The 27,418-nt window shown below is 42.3% G+C and overlaps 1 protein-coding gene across 1 annotated transcript; it reads right to left on the minus strand.

Annotated features, from left to right (window-relative positions):
* Positions 1-7,288: 7,288 nt before the first annotated feature.
* Positions 7,289-26,053, minus strand: lypla2 (lysophospholipase 2). The gene is made up of 10 exons (XM_052036348.1): positions 25,875-26,053; positions 23,020-23,113; positions 22,637-22,668; positions 19,724-19,789; positions 18,715-18,762; positions 16,545-16,615; positions 11,452-11,525; positions 11,260-11,361; positions 9,186-9,359; positions 7,289-8,431 (listed from the first exon to the last, which is right to left on the minus strand). Exons 2-10 carry the CDS (start codon positions 23,095-23,097, stop codon positions 8,381-8,383), a joined length of 696 nt encoding a protein of 231 aa, XP_051892308.1. The 5' UTR covers positions 23,098-23,113; positions 25,875-26,053; the 3' UTR covers positions 7,289-8,380.
* Between the last annotated feature and the right edge of the window lie 1,365 nt (positions 26,054-27,418).

Here is a 27,418-nt window from a genome sequence, read left to right on the forward strand (position 1 = left end):
CATACAAGTGCCAAAGACCAGTCTGAAGCACTTGCAATCACATTCAGGCAGAAGTGATAAGTTCATGATCTACATCAGTCTCCTCTTAAGATTCCCAGCACCACACAGTTTGATTCACTCCCTGTGATAGCAAGATACTGCTGAGAGAACCAGACAATACCAACTTGCACTCTAGACTAGTTGTGCTCCTAATCAGGCTGTTCCAGTACAACCATAAAACCATGTGTCTAATTACAGCCCAATTAATCTGCTCTCAATCACAGTGATGGAAGGTGCCCAAATGCTCTCAAGCAACACTTACCAATAACCTGCTCAAAGTTTAGATTTTGCCAGGGTCATTTGGCTCCAGAGTTCATTACAGCCTTCATCCAAAAACGATCCAGAGCTAAATTCCAGAGGTGAGGAGAGGTTGATTGCACTTATCATTAAGGCATTAATTAACCAACTGTGGACATCAAGGAACTTTGGTAAAACTGAAGTCAATGAACATCAAGGAGCAAACACCCAACAGGTGGAGTTGTACTTTGCACGAAGGAATACATTTGTGGTTGTTGGGAGATCAGGAGTTCACCATGGGACTGCACTGGGTTCAAACATCTTCATGGATCTTCCTTCCATCATGTCAGAAGTGAGGATGTTCACTTATGATTCCAGAGACTTCAGTTTATTTGTAACTCAATATTAAATGCAAGTCTATGCAGCAAAACCAAGACAACTTTCAGGCATGGTTGATAAATGGCAAGTAAAATTTAAGAGTCAGAGTCATACAGCATGGAAACAGGCCCTTTGGCCCAGCTTGTCCATGCCAACTGTGTTGCCCAGTGAGTCAGTCCCATCTGCCCACGTTTGGCCCATAGCCCTCCAAACCTTTCCTTATCGGGAAGGCTTTTAAAAGTTGCGAATGTGCCTGCCTCAACCACCATTTCTGGCAGCTCGTTCCAAAAACACACCACCCTTTGCGTGAAGAAATTGCCCCTGATGTCCCTTTTAAATCTCTCGCCCTCTTGTTTTTAAGCATTCCCCTCCCTGGGAAAAAGACCGGGTACTTTCACTCTATGTCCCTCATGATCTTCTATGGCTCTTTCAAGTCACCCCTCAATCTCCTGCATTCCGGGAAGTAAAGTCTGTGCAACCTCTCCTTGTAACTCAGACCCCCGGGTCCAGGCAACAGCCTGGTAAATCTTTTCTGCACTGACCAGTTTGACAACATCTTTCCTACAACATTCCAAGTACAGCCTCACCAAAGTCTTATACAACTGCAACATGACGTCCCAACTCCCAACACAGTAAAAACCGAAGAGAAATAGTAATTAAAAATCTCTTCCATTTCCTTTGGTTCCATGCCAAACACTTTCACCACCCTATCTGTGGCACTGCTTTCAGTGAACTATGCACTTGCACTCCTAGGTGCCTGTTCCACAACACTCCCCAGGGCCCTACCATTCACTGTACAAGTCCTACCCTGGTTTGATCTCCCAAAATGCAAAACCTCATTTATCTGGATTAAAAGCTATTTGCCAATCCTCAGTCCACATACCTGGCTGATCAAGATCCCTCTAACTTTCCATAACCTTTTACACTGTCCACAATACCACCTATTTTAGGTATCTGCAATCTTACTAACCATTCCTTGTACATTCACGCCCAAATAGTTTATATAAGTTACAAGTAACAAAGGTCCCAACACCAGCCCCCTGTGGCACATCACTAGACATCGGCCTCCAGTCTGAGAAACAACTCTCAACCATCACCATCTGCTTCCTATGAGGCAGTTATGAATCCAATCTATCTCCCCAATCCCATGCAATCTAACCTTCCAGAGTAGCCTGCCAGGAGGAACCTTGTCAAAGGCCTTGCTAAAGTCCACATTGACAACATCCACTACTCTACCCTCATCTATCCTCTTGGTTACCTCCTCGAAGAACTCCAAGGGGAGTTGTCAGACATGGCTTCCCACGCATAAAGCTGTGTTGTCTGTCCCAAATCAGACCCCGTCTCTCCAAATGTTGGTAAAACCTGTTCCTCAGAATCCTTCCCCCTCCCCCCCCAACAATTTACCCATCACCAATGTCAGACACACAGGCCTGTAGTTTCCTGGCTTGTTTTTGCTACCCTTTTTAAACAACGATACCATATTAGCCACTCTCCAGTCCTCCGGAACCTCACTTGGGGCAGAGATGAAGCAAAAATCTCTACGAGGGCCTCCACAATTTCTTCTCTAGCTTCCCACAAGGTCCAAGAATGCACCAGGTCAGGCCCTGAGGATTATCCACCTTAATGCACTTTAAGGCCTCCAATATATCCTCCCTGCTGATTCATGTGGTCCAAGACAACACTGCTCATTTCCCCCATTTCCTTAGCTTCTGTCATTTACTTCACAGTAAAAACTGAAGAGAAATATTCATTAAAAATCTCTCCTATTTCCTTTGGTTCCACACACAGATGGCCACACTGAGCTTTAAAGTGGACCCATTCTCTCCCTAGCCACCCTTTTACTTTTTTTAAAAACATATACCTACAGAATCTCTTGGGATTTTGCCTCACCTTGCCTACCAGATCCCTCATATCCTCTTTTTGCCCTAACTTCCCTCTTAAGTGCATATTTAAATGACAGTTATCAGGGAAAGTTCAACACCATTGAGGAGAGCATGTAAGATGAGATAAGATCTTATGTTCACATATCCCTGGCATTCAATGGTGTTAACATTGTGAAGTCTCCCAAATATCAACATCCTGGAGGTCACCATTGGCTAAAAGCTCATCTGGGCTGGTCACATAAATACTGTGGCTACAAGAGCAAGTCTGAGTTTCGGTATTCTTCAGCAAGTGACTTGCTTCCTGATCCTCAAGGCTTTCCACCATCAAATAGACGCACATCGGGAGTGTGATACCTGGGCAGATGAGTGCAGCTTCAACAATACTCAGACAGCTTGCTCCCATCCAGGAATTCTGTCCACCACCTTAAACATTCACTTCCTCAGGACCAACCTGCGTTAGCTGCAAACCTGTGACCCCTACCACCAAAGTGAACAAGGACAACAGGTACAGAAGATAAACAATCACTTCCCCTCCAAATTCACGCTATCCTGACATGGAAACACAGTCATTCCTTCATCATCACTGGGTTAAAGTCTGGAACCCCTGACCTATTAAGACTGCAGCAGTTCAGAGAATTGGCTCACTGATCTTCTTGAAGACTTTAGGGATGGGAAATTGTGAGTATCCAGGTAAGGTCAGCAATTTAAACTCTAAACTAGGGCATTTATTTTTAAATTTTATTCTAATAGAATATTATAATAATTATGATATAGTAATATCATAATAGAAGTAGCCAACAACATAGATGCTATGAAAATATCTAACCTAAAAATCCCCAGACAGAACAATCTTTTGAAGGTAGGTTGTCCAACAAGTGCCTAGTTCTTTAAATTTGGTCTTCTCCAATTAACTGTAAAAGGTTAGTATAACTTGCACTTCTGTAAAATACCCAGCTGAGATCATGATGATTTTTGATGAGAGTTTTTAAAATCAGCAAACCCTAGCCATTCAGGAGTTCCTCCACGTGCCAGTAGTCCAAAATCACACTGAACTGCATGCCTATGAAGCTTGGACAACATCCTCACACAAACACCTAATAGAATTGAGGTCATGGAATGCAAATATGATTTTTGACAAGTCTATACTTATTTGCAATAATCCTCCAGCAAGAGGCATGTGTTTTATTTTAAGATATACAGCGGTATCAATGGTCTCAGAAACACGATGGCTCTTGTAGTAATTATGTAAACATCCACATGAAAATATTATAAGCACAGCTGCAAATAAGAAACATTTGGCAGCATTCAGCTGTGGGAAGAGCAATGCCTGATTGAATGCGTTTTGTACTTCAGGATTTTGTACAGGTTTGCAGGATCGTTGTTTTAAAAAAGCCCATGTACATTCAAAAGTATCCACCCGTTATTTGTACACCTGTGTTCACTTAAAATAATCTTGTCATACCGTAGTCCGTTAGTGCTTAAAGAGTCACTAATCCGCAACATTTCACCAATGCTTCGTTAAGACATAGGTCTCTTATTGGTTAACGCTACTGACTACCAGTTGAAGTGATGTGTATGACATTCTACACGCAATCCAGAGAACCATTTTTAATTCTCTTTGATAGAGATTGCTCTGAATTCTAAAGCACAAAAACATATCGAATCGAGACTTAAGCCCTTGTGGACATATCTGCAACTCAAATATGCTCGGATGTTAAATATAATTGGGTGATACCTTATAACAACCTGGAACATACACTTGAATAAAGTTTCTTTACTGATGTTCTATCTTTAAGTACGTTTCCTGATCCAAGATCCATGAACTGCATTAAACCTACTTACAATTACGTAGCCCATGCACCAAATATTTTCTTCTCTCCCGCCTTTGTAGGATTTTGCCCAACATTCTTGTACCAAGTGTCACGTACTTCAATTGTTAGTCAATTTAAAATTGCAAGTTGGAGACCATGTGATGGCGGAAGTCCAAAATACGGGATACAATTAAGGTTTAAAAATATAAATGCGTTTAAGTAATTAGTTACTCTGACTTTAAAAGTCTAACACTTGCTGAAGGAAAGAAAAAGCAAGAAAGGCGAGAAATTCCGGGGGGAGAGAGTTACAGTGGAGAACTGAGTAATGAATCTTCACCTCAGCACACAAGTGTTCGGGATGAGGCGTTTATGAGCTTCAGAAGGGAAGTTCTGAAGAACAATATTTGTGACTGTTTCAAGATGTAGAACAAACGGCAGAAACGATTGAGGGACATCAAGCACAAATGAGAATTCTCAACAGTCAGTTCATCCACCCAAGAGAGAAGCTTTGAAAACTTACCTCGATACGGAAACAATGAGTTGATTTACTAAGAGCTGCTTATTTTTTAAGAAATGTTTGCGATGGTCTTTGCTGCTTTAAGGTAGCTTCAATAACAGAAGAGGTATTCGTTCTACTGCATTCCTTTCCCTTGCGATAGATGTGCAGAGGGGGAGACGATCGCTGCTGCTTCCCCCAGTGTTTCACACAGCCCTGTACCTACACGTACCGTCCATGTCCAGGGGTTAATGACGTGATACCGTCAGATGGAAATAGCGAAAAGGAAATTGATAAAGTTATCAGAGACGTTACTGGCGCGGAATCAGGAGGAGTAAGACGACAAATACGCCATTAATTCAGCGAAGGTGGTACCGAAATGCGGTTTGGCTGAAGGCCAGACGTCTCCTCTGGAATCAGTTGCCGGTCCATCCACGCCTTCCAAAACTGGCCGTACAACTTTGGGTGAAAGATACCGCGACTCGGTGAAGGTAATTACCAGGGCGAATTAATGCAGAGCATCGCCGGAGGTCGGAGAGAAAGACAAGTGCCTGTTTTCCCCAGAATTTGCCAAGGCACGGGAGGGACCAGCAAAGTTGGAAGGAGCGGGTAAAAGGACCAACGCCTGTGTTGTTTCTAGGGTCAGTTCTTTGGAGGTTGTTGTCGGGTACGCGGATTGTCTCCGGTTTAAAGAGACACCCAGGGGCTTTAATCGGGGAGGATCTAGGTTTGAAAAGACAGCCCCTTTTGGGCGAGTCTATTTGCTGTTCACTTGGTACCTGTTGTAGTGTCAGGAGATTCCCATCAGCTTGAACCTACCCCCGTCTTGCCTGCATTTAATTGCCTACTCTTGAAAATTGATGTCAGCTGGAAGGAACAGCTAATTCCATATATGGCGAAAATTAGTTTGGAACGAAGGTTGGAGTGTAAACTACTGAGTGCATTAAAAGGGTGCTTGAAGTACAAAACAAGTTAATCCCCTCTGATGAAATGAAGTTCTTGCCTTGAATGGGATCTCTCCTCGATTTAGAAAGTATCATGGGCAAATCAAAATAGGAAATTTTCCGAGTCTTTTACTGCCTTGCTAAGCCCGTTGTTTTTAAATTAGAAACAGCAATAATCCAAGGGGAACATTTAAACATTGTGCGTAAATATTGATGTTTTGATCACGTAATTAGCTACTACTGATGTAGTTTGGCAAATTAAAACAACCATTGGGAAGGAATTCAATATCCAATTCTAGATCTTCCAATTGGATTAAGTTTCCAAAAATTCCTGCAATATTTGTTTACGTCTCCATATCTGATTTTTGTTTTCTTGTCTAAACAAGGCCATTTACTAATCAGACTTTATGCAGAAAATCATCTCGCGGGAAAGTTTACCAAGCCTCGTATGGAGAAATCCAGAGAAAGAGCAATGTAGAGCAAAAAAGAGGCCACGCATAACGTGTCGGAGTTGAAATACCAGTGAGAACCAGATTCAGAGTGGCTATGACAATTAAATGAGACATAAAGAAAATGTATGAGAAGAGATCATTTGTCAACGTGAATGGAAATGCAAAAGCGTTCTATAGGCGTATAAATGGTAAGAGGGTAGTACGTGAGGAGTGCGGCCTGCGAACTTGCACACGAATGCTGAGCGCAGAGTTAGGGCAGGAAATGAATACCCCCTTCCCCTGGTAAAGACGTGTACGAAGTCGTAGTGAAGAACGAGACAACTGAGACACTAGATATTTGAAAATGAACAACATGGAGGTATTAGAAAAGTTGGCTGAAGTGAAAGTAGAGCCAGATGCAGTGCCTCTTACGATTTTGAGGGAAATATTGGAGAAAATGGCAGGGGCACTGAGCAACAGCTGCTGGTGGTGGGAAAACTTTCAGATCTGGGACAGGATTAATAGTCAACTGGAAGAAAATGGGTTGATTAAGGCTAAGGGGAAACCAATGTGATCAATGATAGAACTTCTGTTGAGGTAATGTGGGGAGTGCAGTTGATGTGGTGCATGTAATATGGACTTCCCAGAAGGGTCTTGATAAAGTGGCAGATAACAGGCTTATCAACAAAGTCCCAGCACATGGTATAAAGGGACCTTTAAAGCATAGATATGAAGTTGGCTAAATCACAAACAGAATTAGTAAACGTCTGTAGGAAGATGAATGGCTCCCCAGGGTCAGTCATACAGGGCAGGCTGGCTGAATTCATTGGTTAATAAACATAGCACATCTAATGTTCAACGTTTTATGTAGGATCATGGATGACAATCCCTTCAATCTCGGTGCTACTCCAGAAGACAGGTTCCAGCTCCCATATCGTGCTGCAACTTCCCACAGTCCACTATTGGAGCCAAGCCCTGGATACTTCCATTCCCTCCTAGGGAGGCTGTGGAAGTCTGCACGGATGGTTCCCACAATGCCAGTAATTCACCTCTCAACATTATTAGGGGTGCTAATTATGCTTTATTAGTCTGTACAGCAGCCGTCAACCACAATGCACTGAGAAGATGCTCTGATCTCTTGTTTTCTGATCTCAATTAATAAAAACTGCCCAATAAACAATCAAGTTTTCCTTTTCATTGTTGAAAAGTTGTGATTAATCATTACTGTTTTTACTCGTCATTAATTCTGTTCTGTAATAGCACAAGAGCTAGCCATGTCCCTGCAAAGGTAACTTGCATCAATTACCCCCCCTCCCCTCCCCTCCCACCACCCCCCCCCCCCCAACAGATTCTAAAACCTGAACACTCAGGTAATGCCTCATGCAGGCACAGAAAATGTAAAAGTTGGCAGCTAACTAAAGATCTGATAGTTCCAATATGGCAAGCATTTACTGCATGCATTACTGAATCTATATCCAACTCATTAACTCTTGTGATTTATAACTAATAATCACAACCTCAAATTATTAATGGTAATGCAATCAGGCTAGCTGGAGTCTGACCACAACCCCAGATCTACAGGTAAATCAGAGCTAACATTTATTGTTCTTTATGATTATCCATGTCATGATTGTTCTCCTGATCTCTTTGTATTACATGTATAAACATTGATATATTAATTTGAAAACTAATAAAAAGATTGAAAAAGAAAAGAAAGAGCTAACGTCACTATCGCGATGAACAAATTTTGATCAGTTCCACATAGTGAGGCAGAACAGAATTGAGTTTTTCCACTGTACCTCACCTTACTTGTATGTATGACAGATTTGACTTGACTAGAGCTTTGAATTCAGTGTTGAGGAAGTAAGGATAGTGTTGTGGGGGGGGGGGGGAACCTCTAAAATTATAGCTGTGTTAGGATTAGTTCTTTAACCATCTGAGCTGGAAAGTGTTAAAATTGAACAGGTACCTTTTGTTTAATTTTGGGTGTCCTATATTGATAAATTATCACCTGAAAGAAACTTGGGAATGTCTGTACAATATTAACAATTATAAATAAAATGTTCAATAAAAGATCTGAGGTTGCTTGCATATGAATTGGTTTCAATTCTTAGGTGAGACTTTAAAATAGCAGTGGGCTTTAATGATTCACTATCTTCAGTCAGACTGGTGGAAGCTGCTTTGCAATGAAGTCTTTCACTGCTGCCATTTCCTGTGCAATGAAAAAATAAAGTTATTAAAATATCAAGTAATTCTAATATTCTCATTTTGTTCCAAATTATTACTGGTAAAGTTAAATTTCCCCATAATACACATTGTGGGTCTCATTGTAAATTATTGTTGCTCAGATATTGCCCTTTTCAAAGCCCAAATCCATCCCACTCCCCTGGGGAAAGAAAATCCACCAACACCTCAATCTTTGGAAATTTCAGCACATGTCCAACTATCTCTTGTGTGACATTATTCTTGTTACCATGCAAATTTGCATCCACTTTTCCAACTTAAGTTGCCAAAACCTTGTTTCATTACAATTACCTCAAAGAAAAATAATCAGTCAGAAACATCATTCTCTAGATCTTGACAGAATTGCATTATTTTCTTTGTCCATTTGACACAAATCAACCACACCATCTGCCATCCATCGTCCAATTTAGTGTGGTTCATTTACTTAAGTCTGGCCCATCCAGTCATAGTGAGTGGTACCAAATTTGGTAGAAAAGTAGCTGTCTTGTAGAAATGGGCAATTTGGAAGTCATAATATAATTTGATGCTGCCAATTATTTACGATGAAGCTGATTAGCCAGTTTCTGACCAGGTGATTACTTCAACAAGAGCCATTTAATTTTGAAAGGACTTACTTTTGCATGCCCCCAGTATACATTAACGCAAATTTGGGTTTCTATGGTACAAATTGTTTTGTATGGAAATATTTATTCATTAACAGAAGAAACTGCAGAAACACTCACCTCTTTACACGTGCAATGCTGCATTAAATATGTTATGAATTGAATGTTTTCTGGATTGATGATAGTCTTTAGCTTATGCAAAGTCATATAACCAAATCTTAATGTTATCACAGGATCCATTTCACCATGACACTGCAGGATGCTGATATCCTTGTTGACATTACTACCTGCTGCCTAGAAGTACAAACATATCCAGATTTTCAATTGCAATACATTTTTGATACAGCTTCTCTTTAAATAAATACAAACAATACCTTAATTTAAATCGTATCAGTTGTACTTAACCAATCATCATCCGATTATTAGGCTTTGGTTAGATCGTATCTTTTTGATGAGTGTTATTGAATTCTAGCTGTACCCACAAGTGGATAAATTTCCACATTGCACAAAGTAATGAAACTCACATTGTGGTCGTTACCAAATTTCAAAATAACAAGCATGTCAAATCAAGAATTATAGGTGACTCACAGCACAAATTAATCAAATTGATTTTCATGTTACTTTTACAATCGATAACAAAATCATTTTGAACTCAACAGTACAGCAAGTACTTTGAGACCTAATAAAATTCATGGTGAGGTATCTGTGTATTTGTTTGCATAAGGAGCTGAGAACTTGGGCTGCCACAGACACACAGACAGGTTCATGAAACGCTGGGCTTTAGCTCAGTGTTTGGAATGAAAATGAGGTTTCACTTATTCAGGGCTTTGGCCTGACCTCATCTGTTGTACTGCATTCACTTTTAGGCATTGACCTGGTGGGAAGTAAATGCCTTGGAAAGGCAACAATGCAAATTCTCCAGAAAATTAGATAATAGGGCTTTTAAAAAAGAGCCAAATTATTGGACCACTTGCAGGAGTTTAGTTTATATTCCAAGTTATAAAATTCAATTCATTTTTATCATGAAAAATACTAGCTCATCTAATTCATTTTAAGAAGAATCCACAGCAAAAGAGCCAAGCTGTTCAAGAGCAACTCAAGATGCCTTTTTCCCTGGAAAAAGCGGAAAGGTGGAAATTTCTCTGCAAATAGGTGATAGTGACTCAAATGAAAATTTCACGTCAGGAGGTCAAATAGATTTCAATTATCTTAACAATGCTCCATGGTTTTTGAACTTTTAAATTTAATGAAACAAAATCCTGCTGCAACACTACACACTCAGCCATCCTCCAAACCCTGCTTCCCACTTCACTCTTGTAAACAAATTTACTCAATCAGCCCCACCTCTCAACTTTCCACATCTAGAAAGCACAAGGCAGGAGTGTGAAGGAACAATTACCCTTGTCTGAATGAGCACACCTCCAAAACACACAAAGCAGCTTAATGGGAAAATGTTTCTCACTTGATGGGCTCCCCTTCCACCAGACTGAACACTCCCTCCTTCTACCACTGATGCACCAGGGATACAGCATATATCATCTACAAATGCAGCAATTTGTCTACATTTCTTTAACAGCACCCTCCCAGATCAGCAAGTAGGATTGTTGTACAGGATTACTACTGAAGTACTAGATCCATTTCAAGTATAATCGATAATTGGCCACAGAGCATTAACAATAGGAAAAGAAACTGCACTGGCGAGAGAGAGAGACAGAGAGAGACAGAGAAGGAGAGAGAGAGGAGAGAGAGAGAAGGAAAGAGAGAGAGAGAGAGAGAGAGAGAGAAGGAGAGGGAGAGAGAGAGAGAGAGAGAGAGAGAGAGAGAGAGAGAGAGAAAACGAACAGCTTGGGATTCATCCTTTCTAAAGTAGTTTATTCTTTAAGTTTCCCTTCCCTCCTGAAAACATAGATTGCTGACAGGTATGAGTCACTGTCTAGTATATTGCCCAAGTCACCACTCTTCCTGCAGGCGGCCACTCAGATGGACCTTGCCATCATTGCAAAGCCTATCATTTTCTCTATGCCTTTCTCACTTCCAGCACGTCAGTAATTAATAATAATTTTATTAATCTTACTGGTATTTTCTGCTAAAATCACCACAAAAGGTAAATCATCTGAAGGGTATTATTTCTGTTACCAAGACAAATCTTACTGCAGCTTCATGCCATAATACAATATGTACAATGTTGAGGTACCTGTGGGAATGATTTGTGAAGAGGAAGCCAGCAACTCAGGGCTACAACACCACCTAACTTGTGATGGCAAGTCAAAGCAGTGTACAGAGACAGCGCACCACCCTGTAATACAATGGCAGGAGTTTCGTTATTTTTCTTGACAACTACTTAAAACTGATTCAGATTTAAGAAAAATTAATTCTGAAGATTTACTTGCGAAAATCCTCCTAGAATGATCCTATGTGAAGGAATTCCATTTTTGATTTCATGTTCAATAATTGCTTTAACTTGGGGGGGAGGGAGGTGGAAAAGAGGGAAAAAAGCAGACAATTATTTATTGGATGTAACCAAACCACATTTCCCCAGCCCCTCTCTGCTACATACAGATATCTGGATACAAATAAATTCACATCATTACAGGAGATACATTTTTATATCCTCCGTACTTAGTTTACAAGTACCATATGTTGCTTAATTCTCGGCCATGTTTGTATAATTTGGAATTCGCTACATGTCCATCCCTGTCAATATTATGACCGCTTTTTTAGAACCAGCAGTCTCACTCTCTGGTTCTCCCCCCTTGCTTTCAGGTTACGAGGCATGCTAGTGTAGCGATTCACCGCACCGGCATCGAACCGGCTCCCAACATCGCGATGTCGTCGGAGGCCCCGATCCAAGATGGTGCGGGGCCCTCCTCCTTCCCCAGCGTTGGGCTGGGAAAGCCCGCGCGTGGGAAGGTCAGGTGACCCACGCGTGACGTCAGCGCGGGAAGTTTTCAGCTATTAAAGGCGCACCGCGCCCCGGGTCAGCATTCGACCTCTGATTTCAAAACCAGCGACTCTGTGTCTTCATTTCGTGGTGTGTAGCTAGCCGCTACATTGGTGACCCCGACAGGCCCAAACGTTTTTGGACCCACGATGTCTGCACAGCAAGAGATACAGGCAGTAGCCCTTAAACTGCCCACCTTCTGGACCCTCCGGCCCAGTGTCCAGTTCGACCAGGCCGAGGCCCAGTTCCAGGTTTGCCAGATCACCAGGGACGACACCAAGTACTATTATGTGGTGGGCGCCCTCGACCAAGACACCGCCGCCCAGGTCGAGGATTTCATCCAGGCGCCCCCAGAGAAGGAGAAGTATGATAAGTTCAAGACCCTCCTTCTTGAGACGTTCGACCTTTCCTTACGCGAACGAGCCTCCCGCGTACTCCACCGCGATGGGTTGGGCGACAGATCCCCCCTCCGTGCTCATGAATGAGATGTTGGCCCTGGCAGACGGGCATAAACCCTGCCTGCTGTTTGAGCAGATCTTCCTGGAGCAGTTACCCGACGACATCCACCTGCTCCTGGGTGGATGTCCTTTGGCAGGTGAAAAAGGAGAGCAGGGCATCCGTCGAGCGCATTGCCACGCCACGTACCCAGCGGCCCAGCAGGCTGGCCACCATGCAGCTTTCTGGGAAATGCCAGAGCCAGCCGCCGCTGATGGCTACGGCGGCTGGCCACCCGGATAGCCTCTTGCATGTGTGAGACAGGCGTTCCGGACGTTGGTTCCTAGTGGACACCAGAGCCGAAGTCAGCGTCATGCCTCCCAACGGCCGCGAGACTCACAACTGCACACCAGGACCCGCCCTCAGAGCCGCCAACGGCAGCGCCGTTCGGACCTTTGGCACCCGGTTGGTACAGCTCCAGTTCGGCACCTGCAACTTTACTCGGGGGTTCATCCTGGCCGCCGTCGCGCAACCACTCCTTGGGGCAGACTTCCTTCGTGCCAACAGTCTGCTGGTTGACCTGCGGGGTAAGTGTTTGGTACATGCCAGTACCTTCCAAACGTTCTCGTTGGGTGAGGCCAAACTGCCGGCCCCCACCTTGACTCTGTCACCACGTTGACCAACGAGTTTGCCAGGGTCCTGGCAGAGTTCCCGTCTGTATTAACGCCCCAGTTCTCCACCACCTTGCCCAAACACGGCGTCCAGCATCACATCCCCACCCAGGGCCCTCCCCTCCACGCCCACGCCTGGCGGCTACCCCCAGACAAGCTCCGCCTCGCGGAGGAGGAATTCAAAAAAATGGAGGAGCTGGGGATCATCCGCTGGTCGGACAGCCCATGGGCCTCTCCGCTACACATGGTCGCCAAGGCAGCCGGAGGCTGGCGGCTCTGTGGCGATTACCAACGCCTCAACGACATTACTACCCCGGACTGGTACCCCATGCCGCACATTCAGGACTTTGCTGCCAACCTACATGGGCGGTCCATTTTTTCTAAGGTCGACCTCGTCCGCGGGTATCACCAGATTCTGGTGCATCCAGACGACATTCCGAAGACAGCGCTGATCACACCTTTCGGTCTCTTCGAATTTGTCCGGATGCCCTTTGGTCTCAAGAACGCTGCTCAGTCCTTCCAACGACTCATGGACGCGGTCGGGCGTGACCTTGACTTCGCCTTCATATACCTCGATGACATCTTGATCGCCAGCAACAGCCGCCAGGAACATTTCATGCACCTCCGCCAACTCTTTTCTTGCCTGAGGGATTTCGGCCTGACCGTCAACCCAGTCAAATGCCAATTCGGGCTAGAGACAATTGATTTCCTGGGTCATCGGATTGACAAACACGGTGCCACACCCCTGCCTGCGAAGGTCGACGCCATCCGCCATTTCGCTAGACCCACCTCCATCAAGGGCCTGCAGGAATTCCTCGGTGTGGTAAACTTTTATCACCGGTTCATACCATCCGCGGCCCGCATCACGCGCCCGTTGTTTGCTCTCCTGTCAGGCGGAAGCAAGGACATTGTTTGGTCGGAAGAGGCTCACACCATGTTCGTCAAAACTAAGCAGGCCTTGGCGGATGCGGTCATGTTGGTGCATCCGTGCACGGACGTCCAGACTACCCTCATGGTTGGCGCCTCCAGCACAGCGGTTGGAGGCGTGCTAGAACAGCTTATCGAAGGGCGTTGGCAACCGCTGGCGTTCTTCAGCAGGCACCTTCGACCACCAGAGCTCAAATATAGCGCCTTCAACCGCGAGCTGTTGGCGTTGTACCTGGCCATCAGACACTTCAGTTACTTCTTGGAGGGCAGGCCGTTTACAGCTTTCACCGACCACAAGACCTTCGCCTTCAACAAGGTCTCAGATCCTTGGTCAGCACGGCAACAGTGGCACTTGTCGTACATCTCAGAGTTCACCACTGATGTCCGCCATCTGTCGGGGAAAGGGAACATGGTCGCGGATGCACTGTCACGGCCCACCATCCAGGGTTTGTCCCGGGGGTGGATTTCGGTGCCTTAGTGGAGGCACAGCGAATGGACATGGAGATGCCCAGCTATCACACCACAGCCTCAGGCCTGCAACTGCAAGACCTTCTAGTAGGCCCTGGTAAGCGCACCCTGCTCTGCGATATCTCCACAGGTAGACCCTGCCCCATTGTCCCAGCTGCCTGGCGCAGACAGGTGTTTGATGCCATCCATGGCCTTGCACACCCATCCATCCAGACAATAGTCCGGATGGTGTCAGACAAGTTTGTCTGGCATGGCCTGCGTAAACAGGTTTCCGAATGGGCCCGGTCCTGCACTCACTGCCAGACCTCGAAAGTACAGCAGCACGTCAAGGCCCCCTTGCAGGATTTTCAGCCTACCTGCCGGAGGATCGACCATATCCATGTCGACCTGGTCGGCCCCCTTCCAGTCTCCCGAGGAGCGCGGTACCTCCTCACAATTGTCGACCGTTTTACCCGCTGGCCTGAAGCCGTTCCCCTCGCAGATATCTCCGCCCAGTCCTGTGCACGGGCCCTTTTGTCAACTTGGGTGGCCCGTTTCGGTGTCCCGGCACATATCACTTCAGACAGGGGAGCTCAATTCACCTCCGGCCTGTGGTCTGCCGTCGCCGACTTGTGGGGTTCCTGGATCCACTTCACCACTGCCTATCACCCACAATCCAATAGGCTGGTGAAGAGGTTCCATCGTGACCTGAAGTCGGCACTCATGGCCCGCCTTAAGGGGCCCAACTCCCCTGGGTCCTGCTGGGGATGCGCACCACGCCAAAAGAGGACCTGCATGCCTCGTCCGCGGAGATGGTCTACGGAACGCCCTTAGTCATCCCGGGCAAGTTCCTACCAGCCCCTCGGGGGCCAGAGGAAGGACCTGCCGTGGCGCTCGACCGGCTGCGCGAGTGGCTTGGAAGCCTGGCCCTGATTCCCACCTCGCGACACGGACAGGTCCCGACCCGTATGCCGACTTCCATCCAAGACTGTAAGTTTGTCTTCGTCAGGAAGGGCGTGCACCGATCACCGTTGCAACGGCCGTACGAAGGGCCATGCCGGGTCGTCAGGAATAATGGATCTACGTTCATGCTGGACATTGAGGGGGCGCGAGGAGGTACTGACCAGCTGAAGCCGGCTCATTTAGACTTGGACCAACCCATGGTGGTACAGTGAGCACGGCGCAGAGGCAGGCCACCCAAGTCATAGTTTATTTAATTCTGGTTTTCGCAACGGTATTGCCGGTTCTGGGGGGGGGGTGGTTATGTAGCAACTCACCGCACCGGCATCGTGACGTTGTCAGAGGCCCTGATCCAAGATGGCATGGGGCCCTTCTTCTTCCCCAGCGTTAGGCTGGGAAAGCCCGCGTGCGTGATGTCAGCGTGGGAACTGTAGCACGGAAAGTTTTCGGCTATTAAAGGCGCATCACGCCGCAGGTCGGCATTCGACCTCTGATTTCAAAACCAGCGACTCTGTGTCTTCATTTCATGGTGTGTAGCTAGCTGCTACACTAGCATTCGATATTTTACCCATTACCTACCCAAATCCATTAATGACCCTCCACTTTCTTTCTTGCCACCAGCTTTGACTTAAATACCACTTGTTGCTGCCTGTGAGGCACTACCCTCTCCTGTTTTGCTGTTCCATGACATAACAATTGCAACACCTATTGCTCCATTATTAAGACCAGTAACTAAGCTTCCTCCATTCTCATTGATCTTCATGGTCAGCCTGAGAAATGGAGTTAATCAGTATAACCTCCTTCCTGTTTACACATTTTACAGTCTCCCTGGGAAACAGTCTCCTTTTGGATTTCTCTCCTGAATATTTGTTCAGGAACTATGTCTTTGCAATTTGGAATTTTACTTGTACACCCTCTACTGATTCTTTTTAATACAGTACTTAACCTTTCATTTCCCTCCGTTTGATTGGATTTTTCTTTGCACTGCTGAAGAGTCACGGGAAATTCCTGTTAGAAGTGCTGTTGCAGAGTGAGAAGCCCATTACTCATCTAGACCTGATCAAAAGCATTGAATGAAAAGGAACAAAGAAAACTTACTGCAGTCAGCAGCTTTTTTTATACCAGCTTCATCTTCTGCATCATCTGGACTTAATCCTGTCAAGTCAAACCTTTCAAACAAAAGGCAAGGTTTTACTTTAAGAATGATATTACTCCCATCAATGCTGGTCTTTGATCACAAGGCAAATGCCTGATGAGATAATACTGACTCAATACATTTTAGATATAAACTTGTTTTCCTATCACCACACACACTTACTTTATAGTGGTGGTTGCCCTACTTTGTATTTTCAACATGCTTGCATTTCAAATGTCCAGTATTTGTAGAACCAATTATTATTTCTTGTAGAGTGATTACACTTTTAATCACACTTGAGTGTCCTCAGGATATTTTTCTGCAACTACTGAACCAACACAGAGAGAGGCCATATTTGATTTGGCAAAAAAACAAGGAACTGATAGCTTAAAAGCCGATAGTTGGATCAATGTTAATAACTTGAAACTAAGTTACTATGAAAGGAAAGAATAACTTCAATAAAAGGAGGCAGAACCTGCATACAGCAAGTAGGGAAAATCTATTAATAGACTAAACATTAGAAGAAAAAGCATAAAAAAATTAGTCTGACACTTGAACAGTTCATCCCCTTGCAGCAAAATACTCTAAATGCCACGAGAAAATAACAGGCATAGAAAGAGATGAGAGCCAACAGAAAGTTATTGGAGAAACAAAAACGTAAAAAACAAATTCAAATTCAAAGCAACAAAGGAAACTCTTGCTTTGTCATGTCACAAAAATGTAGAATGAATAGAAATATTCAATAATTTGAGAATGTGAAGTGGAAGAAGGGACAGTCAGGAGCAAAGTGTGCCACCTGAAATAAGTAAATGGAGGACATCTTAAACATCTGCTTTGAATCATTATTTATAGTAGAGAAACAGGATTTTTTTGGGATCCTATTACTGAAAGATGGAGTAGAAGTCACCAAAATTAATCAAAGTAACAGTAAGTGTAGAAAATAATGGCTGTAAAGATTGACAAGTGCCCAAGATGATTTCCATCCCAAGACATAAAGGAAGTTGGCAAGGACATTACAGATGCTCCAACAATGATCATCCAAAATTCTCTCAAATGAGGAACAGTACATCTAGTTCATCAACTCAGGTTGAGAGGAGAAAGCTGGGGAACTACAGACCAATTTGCTTGTTGGGAAATTACTAACAGCTATAATTAAGACAGAGATTCTTGATAAAGAGAATTCTGAACAGGTATTCTGATTGTGGATAATAGTACCCAGCAAGACAATGTGTTGGGTTTTCAACTATTCACCATATTTTTGAACTTAGATGATGGGACAGAATGCCACATATCTGGATGACAGAAACCAGTACGTATGGAATCACTAAATTGTAAAAAGATAGCAACAGATTAAGTGAACAGGCAAAATTATGGTAAATGGATTTCAACATAGGCAAGTGTGTGTCATGTACTCTGGACCCAAAAAGTACAGAAGAACATTTATTAAATGGTTAAAGCTGGTCACAATGAATGTCTACTGATGCATGGGAATGACAGAAGTAAAGTGGACAAAAACAAAAAAAATCATAGAGACTACAGCCTACTGTAGGAAGTGAAGTAGTATTTATGCTACAGCTACACAAAGCCCTGGATAAGCCACACCCATGTGTGAAGAGTCATGGAAACTGCAGCTTGGGAATATGTTCATTTTGGAGGGAATGATGCATTGATTTACCAGACTACAACTTGTACTTGAGATTGAGATTTGGATCACAAAGAGAAATTGCACAAACTAAGATGGGACTCACTGGAATTTGGAAGATGAAGGGTAACATTTGAAATTCAAGATAATAAGTGGACCTGATAGAGGAACTATCTGGGAATCTAGGACTTGAGGGCCAGGCCTTTAATGACTTAAGCTGAAAACATATCTACTTGCAAAGTGCAATAATTTGGAATCCCTTTACCAATGACCACTAATGTTTAGTCAATGATTAAGTTTAAATTTAAAAAATGGGGGAAGGGTGGGTATGAGGTTAACCAAGATATTATAAGTTTAGACTCCAAGTATTTAAATAAAGCAATATTAGAAGGCAGGGGAGAACTGACATGCAAGTGGGGAGGGTGGCAGCGAGGCAAGAGGAAGTTAGTATGTCATGAAAGGAAAAAACTTATGAATATAGAAAAACTCACCATGATGGTATTGATACAAAATTTTTCAATTGCACCGGCATCTTTGGCCTAAATAAACAAGAGAAAGAATTAAATCCCATTTAGAAATTATATCTCAAATATAGTCAAGCTTGACTTAATATTAATAAGTGTTTCAATGCAATTTGGGTCCCATAATTAAATATGCAGTTTCAATCAAAATATAAAATGCTTCTTGCATGTTCATATTCTGGACAATGAACATTTCAAAGACAGAATTCTAGACTGACTTAAAACAAAACACACACACACAAAATCAATTTTCCCAAAAGTATACGACCTCACACCCCTCCACCCCACCCAACTGAATACCTTAGCAGATTTTAAGAGATTAACTAAGTTACAAAGAGATGATATAGACCATGTTAGGTGAGCTCTTTGCTCCATGCTGGAGTAAGACATAAGAACTATAAGCCATTGCAACCCTGGGTAGGGGTAATAAAAGAAAAATATGGATAGCTTTTCTGGACCCAACCATGTAGCACGATGGATATCCTGTGAAGACAGAGTCCTAACTGAATTCCCCTCAGGTAACAGAATTATTTGCCACCACTCATGGTAAAGGATCTCAAGTAAACAAATGACTGTCAACTGTCCCTGTAACTGCAAAGCTAAGATGAGCACAAGGTTAAAACAGTGGTGGTTGGGTAGCATTTCACCTCTCTGCAGTCCTGCACTTTCTCTGCTACATTCAAGCTGCAGATAGCTCCTGCTTCCCCATACAGGGGTCCAGGCATTGGTTTGTGAGATCAAGGAACAAGAAGTTTAAAAACTCTAGATTAATTAGCCACAGAATTCATGATCATTACATTTTGCCTTTTCTGATATCAAAGCTACCAGCATGAGAGTCAATAATATCAAGCAAGCAAATGTAACACAAGGAAATGGACAAGTGTTTAAGCCATATTTATCAATATCACCAGTTTAAAAAGAATATTTCAAACTAACACTTAAGAAAATGTTAAAACATTCATTGCCATATCGAACTTACGCATGAGGGCAGATATATTTCACGTAAGGAAGTCGGATGGAAGACATTGATTCAGCCCATGCATGTCTGAGAACAAATTTCAAACTAGTCAGTTCCATAATCTAACAGTTACAAGACATCAAATTTTAATCAGCTACATGGAATGAGACGCTTTAGCTAAAATGCTCTTAACTCCCTGGCATTAGCAATTTCAGCCAACTTTGATAAAAAATGCTAAGAACTCATCTAAGTTCTGTACCGCCATCAATAGCAGAGATGTACTTCTTTCACAGCTGATGGCAGCATTTAGGAGTTTGGAGAAATTTTACCTGACATTGCAGATTCTGTTTAGTATCAGAGGGATTGTGTCAGGCTGCAGTAAAACTCTTATTGATCCAGCATGCTTGGGACTTTGCTGGTGTTGAATTAGTGGGTTTTCTGGACTATCAGATATTATTTTTTATTAATGCTCAATGCACTTTTAATTCAATTTTTAAAAAAGATGATACACGGACACATTTCAATGAACCCAACAAAAGCTTCAAGGCAGTGTGAGAACCAGGGACCTAGCAAGTAGAAGTTGTGAACATCACCAGGTGAGCCATATCCCAAACCATCGGGATTTCCAAACACTCGGATAGTAAATTATTGGGTTTACTCTATTTTACATCATGTACCAGCACAGGTGAACAAAGAACCAATGTTGTATTGATTATTACTGATAGTGTGACAATAATTTGTTTCTTTTCCCAATTTGAATAATCTTGATTTTATCTGATTGACAGCAGTCACCCCCACCCTTTTTTAAAAAAATATCATTTTTGGGGATCTGGACAATGTTGGCAAGGCCAAGCAATTATTGCCAATCCATAACTACCCTTGGTCTACCAAGCCTGTTAATTCACTTCAGAGGACATTTAAGAGTTAACCACTGTGGCTGGTCTTGGAGTCACATACAGGCCAGAACCAAGTCAGATTTTTTTCCCCCCTTAATTAAATTAGTGAACCAAATGGATTTAAAAAAAAGTTTGGTGGCTTTGTGATTATCATTGCTGATGACTAGATTTTTAAAAATACAATCCACTTTATTAACTAAATTTAAATTCCACAGCTGCCACAGTGCGATTTGAACTCTGGTCTCTGTATCGTTAGTCCAGCCTTCTATATTACTAGCCCACATATTGTAATAATAAGAAAAAACATATGTTCACATCACAAGGAAAAAAAAACTAATCAATTATGTTTTTACTTCAAGATACATGACTCACAAATCTCCAAGTGCCACAGCATTTCTGAACTAGCTTGAAATCGGATAAAATTGAACAGGATGGAAAACTGAATGGCCCATTTACATCAATATGCTTTTAAATACACTAAAACACTTTAAAATACAAAACATCTTTAGCCATTCTGCTTTTCTCACTATACATTTTGTCTACATTTCTTCCTTCTTTCTTAACACTGCTAAGTGCTGCTACTAACTACTATCTGATTTTTTTCTACAGATTATACAATAAAACTCAAGCTAAATGCTGTGGTGCCGAAGACAGTACTGGATTTAAATACAACTTCTCAGAGGAAATTCAGCAGTGGAAAAAGCGCTAAAGGGAATAGATACAATAAGAGCTAAAAATACTTTAATCTAAATAATGGGTGACTACAGTGTTCAATGGTTCTCATTTCGAAATGCAAGAACTTTATAATGGTGTTAGCCTGGTTCTTGTGATCGTGATTTAAAAATTAAAACTACAAAAGTGAGAGTGGTGAATTTAGTATTGCAAGACATTTTAATCATTGGCAGCACAGGTTAGATGACCTAAAAGAGCCAAGAGTAGCAGTGGGGATACCACAACAGATATCAGCACACATATTTCCTTCTAATTGAAAACTTCAAGGAAGAAATTGGAAGGTGTAAAAGTTTAGTAAACAGTTAAAGAGTAGGATGACCATAGATAAAAATGACTGGAACTGACAGCACAGTTTTCTTTGAATTACCAAGTCTGTGATGCTGCTGCAAGTACATTTGACAATAAACTCGACTTTGAAGTCTAAATATTAGTCTTGTGTAACAAATTATTTAATTTTATCTCTGTAGAAATGCATCTGGCTTCAGCTCAGTATCTTTCATTGACAACAACAATGCTTTTATATTATATTTGACAATTATGCTTCTCACAAACAAAGAATAAATACATCAGGCAAGTGTGATGTAGATTAGACAAAGGAGTTAATTACATGCTTGGTACAGTTCCCCATTATCTTGGCCATGTGGCAGATTATTTACATTCAAGGTGAATTAGCAGGTGTCATCTATTCACCACATGGGACATCACACACCAACAAGATCCTGATCCTGCCTAATACCCATCTCAAGAAGTAAATTGATAATAACCACACTATTTTTCCTCTTCCTAACCAAAGAACACTAAAGTCAATAGTCACAGATGAAATATTCCAGCTGGAATAAAGTTATTGAAGACCAGGAATTGAATCTGGACCTTAAGGTATATATGGCCCAATTAGCTGTTGGATAGTGTTGATGAGTCAAATAAAAAATTACATCAGATTCTGAATGAGATATGCAATGAATTACTTTGTCCAATTTCACAGGGAAGAAAATGAAAAAACATTCACAGTCCTTCCACTTCAAGTGCACATTCTGCCCATGATCATATTTATTAAGATTCTTTCAGATGGATTAGGGAAATGATCTTTATGGAAGATAGCCTCCACCAGGTAAATAAAGATAAATAACACAGAAAGATGTTAAGTTTCTTGCAACATGTGTATACAACTGTTATATAATGAGAATGATAACAGAACCTCACAATGCAAGGAACAAATGCCTTTCCTCATAAGACCACAGTGTTCAGCAAACGTACATTTAATGATTTCTGTTATTGCAATTAGAATCTTCAGCTAAAACAAACTCACCCACTGTCTCCAAGTCCATGCAGGAAAATAACCTGTAAAATACAACCAAAACAAGCATGAAGTAACAGCATACAATGCAGCAGAGACAAGAAATTATTTGATCCAATGTCAAGCCCTATATGATTATGACTCTCTCCGTATGTGAAGCAGTGTTATTTGAAATTAAATACAGAGGATAGTAATAACCAAACTTCCCCCTTAGATCCTCTCCAATCTTCCTATCTCTCACCTTAAACCTATGCTCTCTTGTCATGGGAAAGAGATTTTTTTATCCATCCTATTTATGCCCTCATAATTATATATACCGCTATCAGGTCACCCCTCAGCCTCATCTGCTCCAGGGAATACAAACAACAGACAGAGCTGGAGAACACATTCCTTACCACTGCCGTCTCCCGTTCAGTCCCAGACACCGTCGCAGCTTCATCAAGCAGCGGCAATGACATGTTGTTACCACACATACATCAACTGTGATACCTACAGAGGCAGAAGCAGGAATAATTAGTTATGGTTCCCAGCTGGCATTTAGAATAACAAGAATATTATTTTGAAAGAAAACATTCAACCCAGAGGTACAGGGCCAGAGACTCACAAATTTATGAGGAATATGTCACAAAGGTTAGTTTCAGGTAAATGCTATGTATTCAAAAAAGGAATTTATTCTTCATATGAAACATTGCAATATATATCTAGGGCCTCATGCCTAAAGACACTCTTACCACCAGTAGGTCTGTTGTATAAGTAAGTGATTGGTCCACCATTAAACAGTTTGCTGGCGTAACAAACTGAAGAAAATACTAGGCAAAGGAGAAAAGGTTACAAATAAATTGCCCCTCACAATATTAGCATATTATCATAATTGAGGTTTACATTGTATTTAAATAACAAGCATCATCGTCAGACCCACTTTATTTTTTATTTTGTGATATTTTATGTATGATCTTATTGCAAAGCTATTGAAACTCTTCCCAGTTAGGGAGCAGGGGAGATTTAAGGGGGTTTTCTAAAACTGATGTCCCTAAGTAGGGTGAATAAGAACATTTCCTTTAGCAGAGAGACCAATAACTAGGAGCCATATATTTATAGAAATTGCCAGAAGGATTAGAAAGGAAATGGGAAACTCATATCAATCACAGAACATCAGAGGTCTGGAATCCACAGCCTCAAAAGGCAGTGGGAGCCCAAAATCTTCACGTTTAGGAAGTAACTGGGTGAGTACTGGGATGGACAAAGAGCTGGCACATGCTATTTGTCTGAACGGCTCTTTTTTGGCTGGCATAATGAGCTAGTTCCATGTTGTGGATTTCTAGGATTCAACGAAATTCCGAGATATACTGGACAACGTCCTAATGCTAGACAACTCTGTAGCTCCAGTTGTCAAGGAATGTATGCCAAGAAAATGTTCAAGTCTGGTAACAGTCACCTTATTTAGTTAGTTTTCTCTAATCCTTAGCTAGTGCATGAAAGGAGCCAAATACAAAATGTTTAGGACCATAATTAACTGATACCCAATGATCATGTGCCAACAGCATCCAAGGATAAAGGGACAAGTGTGTGTGGGGCTTAAACTGCTCTCTGATATAAATATTTTTAAGTAGTATTTAAGACTTGGGAGGTGGTCAGATTAATTTATCTGATTGACATTATTGGTACTTAATTATGCATATACTTTCAAATCTAGTTTTTCAGATAATTCATGTGCAGAGAACATTAACCTGCTTACATTAACATAGAGTGTGTACATCATTCTGATAGTACAGCAAAAAAAACTTAGCTCAGCATTAGAGACACAGTCGAGGCCATGGGTGAATTTACAATACTCCCAAGTACATGCATCTACTGAATGAAGTTAGTGCTTGAATTATTAGTAGATTTCCAGAAATAAACATGCCCTACTTCATGCAAAAAAATGACTAAGTGTCTTGATTACCTTTCTTACTAAAATAGCAAGAACTTCAAATGAAGAGAGTAGCAAGGAACTTTAAAAAAATATTACATAATGTCATCTTAATATAAATAATTTGTCATTTAAAAATGTAGTGGATTACATCAGCCATATTTCACATACACAATAAAGTCTTACAATACACAATTAAGCTATAATTGTAGCACTCATTGGGAACCAATCCCAGAGCACAAAACATTAAATGTTTTACACAAGAAAACATGAAATGTTGTACAAGACACTGGTGAGGCCACATTTGGAATATTGTGTTCAGTTTTGGTCACTCTGTTATAGGAAAACTGCCAATAAGCTGGAAAGAGCACAGAAAAGACTTACAAGGATATTGCCAGGACTCAAGGGATTGAATTATAAAGAGCAGTTGAGCAGACTAGGACTTTATTCATTCAAACAGAGGAGAATGAGAGGTGATCTTATAGAGGTGTATAAAATCATGAGGGGCATGAGAGGTGAATGCACACAGTCTTTTTCCCCAGGGTTGCAGAATCAAGAACTAGAGGGCATAGGTCTAAAGTAAGAAGGGAGGAATTTAATAGGAACCTGAGGGACAACTGTTTTCCACCTAGAGGGTGGTCAGTATACAGAATGAGCTGCCAAAGGAAGTGGTTGAGACAGGTACATTAACAACATTTAAAAGATATTTGGACAGGTACATGGATAAGAGGAGTTTAGAAGGTTATGGGCCAAATGCAAACAAATGGGACTAGCTTAGATGGGCATCTTGGTCGGCATGGACCAGTTGGGCTGAAGGGCCCGTTTCCATGCTGTATGACTCTATGAAATCAAAACTTCAGAGTGACAAAAATTGCACAGGCACATTACTACTCGGGAGTTTCCAAATCATCTTAGTGGCGGAGGGAGGGAGGGAGGGGAGGATGGGATGGGGGGTGATGGGGGGGTGAGGGGGGAGGAAGGGGGAGAGGGAGGGGGGAGAGGGAGGAGGGAGGAGGGGGTTGTCAGGGCGTCAGTGAAAGGAGGGGAGGGATGGGGAGAGAGGGATGGAGGAGCAAAAGGGAGGGGGGGAAGAGCGATAGAGGAGAAGGAGGCTTGTCCTGTGGGAGAGGAAAGGAAGCCGGTTGGGGGGAGGGCGGACAGAGATGGGGCGGAGGGGGTTGAGAAGGCGGAGGGGATGGTGAAGAGAAGCACCGGAACCGGAGAAGCGGGAGGCCGAGCTTCCATGGAAACTGCTCGGATTTCCCCGCGACGTTGGACCAAAAGATGCTGAGGCACCGATTCCCCTCCGAGAGGGACTGCATCAAGCTCACCGCCACTTACCCATCCACCGTTCCCACCAACACCGACCACCCTTCACCCACCCAGGCGGCCTGACTGACTGCTCACACTGAGCGGGCACATCCCGGGCTCCGGGGTGACGTCACCTCATTCCCAGTGACTCTCCCTTCCTATTGGCTGAATCCTGGCTTTGTCAACTCATCGGTGGGAATGAGATCCTGGAAAAAATTCAACAGTGATAATCCAGATATAATTGAAAATTCAATGACATCAATGTAATGTGGGTAGGTTACTATGTGGCCGCTTCCTATTTGCCACCTACGATTCTGTATCCCTGTTTGTGCTTGCAAAGATGCAGGATGTGATTCTTTTCCCCCTGTGGTTTCTCCAATTCTTGTCAAAGAAGAGGAAATGCATAAAGATAAATTAAGAATTACACAAGTCATTAGGTGAAAATCCATATATGGGTGCAATTGGGTTGTGGGAAACAGTTAAAAATGTAAACAGGTTTTATTTCCTGGGTCATTTGGGAGGGAGGAGCAATGGTTACATTACTGGGCCGATAATCCACAGTTTTTTGCTACTTTTGGAGAAACGGGTGATTCAAGCCTAAGTACAGCAGTTTGGCAATATTAATTTGGCTTAGGTCTGCAGATTAAAGCAATAAGAAAAAAAATCTAATTACTATTTATTCAGGGTGATCAAATCGATAAAGGACTCCAATTAATGATCAATATGAACTGATCCATATATGTTCTCGTTATTTTTTGTGTTTATTGTTAATGAATATTATGTCCAATGTAACTCAATTTTTTATGCATATTTGTAATACTAAGAAACGTAGTTCCAAGTGATTTAAGGATTTAATAACTTGAAGAGAAAGGCATGATCAAAACTGGTAACTTTGTGACCTTACCTGTTGGAGGAAATTCAGTTGGTAGGAAGCTAGGTACACAGTGAGTGAACGACTAAACCAGATCAACTCGTATTCTGAGCTAAGCAAACCACAGAGGGAAATTGCAAAGGAAATTACATGTTTTAAAAGCAGTGAGGAACTAATCTGCCACAATTCTAAAGATTGTCAGTTAACAAAAAGAAACTTCTGTATTCTATAGCTAAATTAACAAGAAAATAATTATTTTAAGTTTACAGTGACACCATTTGCTAAAACATCCCTGCTTCAACATTCTTGGTGTTTTCTATTCCATTTTAAAGCAATTGCTTTTCTAACATTCAAGCAATTCTGGGCTTGTTTGTTCCTGCTGGTTAACAAATACAGCCTTATCTCATAACATTGAATCATAGGATCAATTCGTTGAGTCTCAGATTTTTTTTCAAACTAAAGTAATAGAAAACACTGTGAACACTCAGCAGGTCAGGCAGCACTAGTGGAGGGAGAAACAGAGTTAACATTTCAGGTCAATGGTCTTTCCTGATGAAACAGTATTCTGTTTTTATTGCAGACTTCCTGCATCTGTAGTTTGTTGCTCTTTAAACTCTTGGTTTCATTGATGGATTTTACTCTCTGATGGTGTGAAATCATATTCTGATGAATAAAGCACTGGCACTTCATGTATAGTGCTCAA

Source organism: Pristis pectinata, chromosome 22 (genome assembly GCF_009764475.1).
Source record: "Pristis pectinata isolate sPriPec2 chromosome 22, sPriPec2.1.pri, whole genome shotgun sequence".
Lineage (NCBI taxonomy): Eukaryota > Metazoa > Chordata > Chondrichthyes > Rhinopristiformes > Pristidae > Pristis > Pristis pectinata.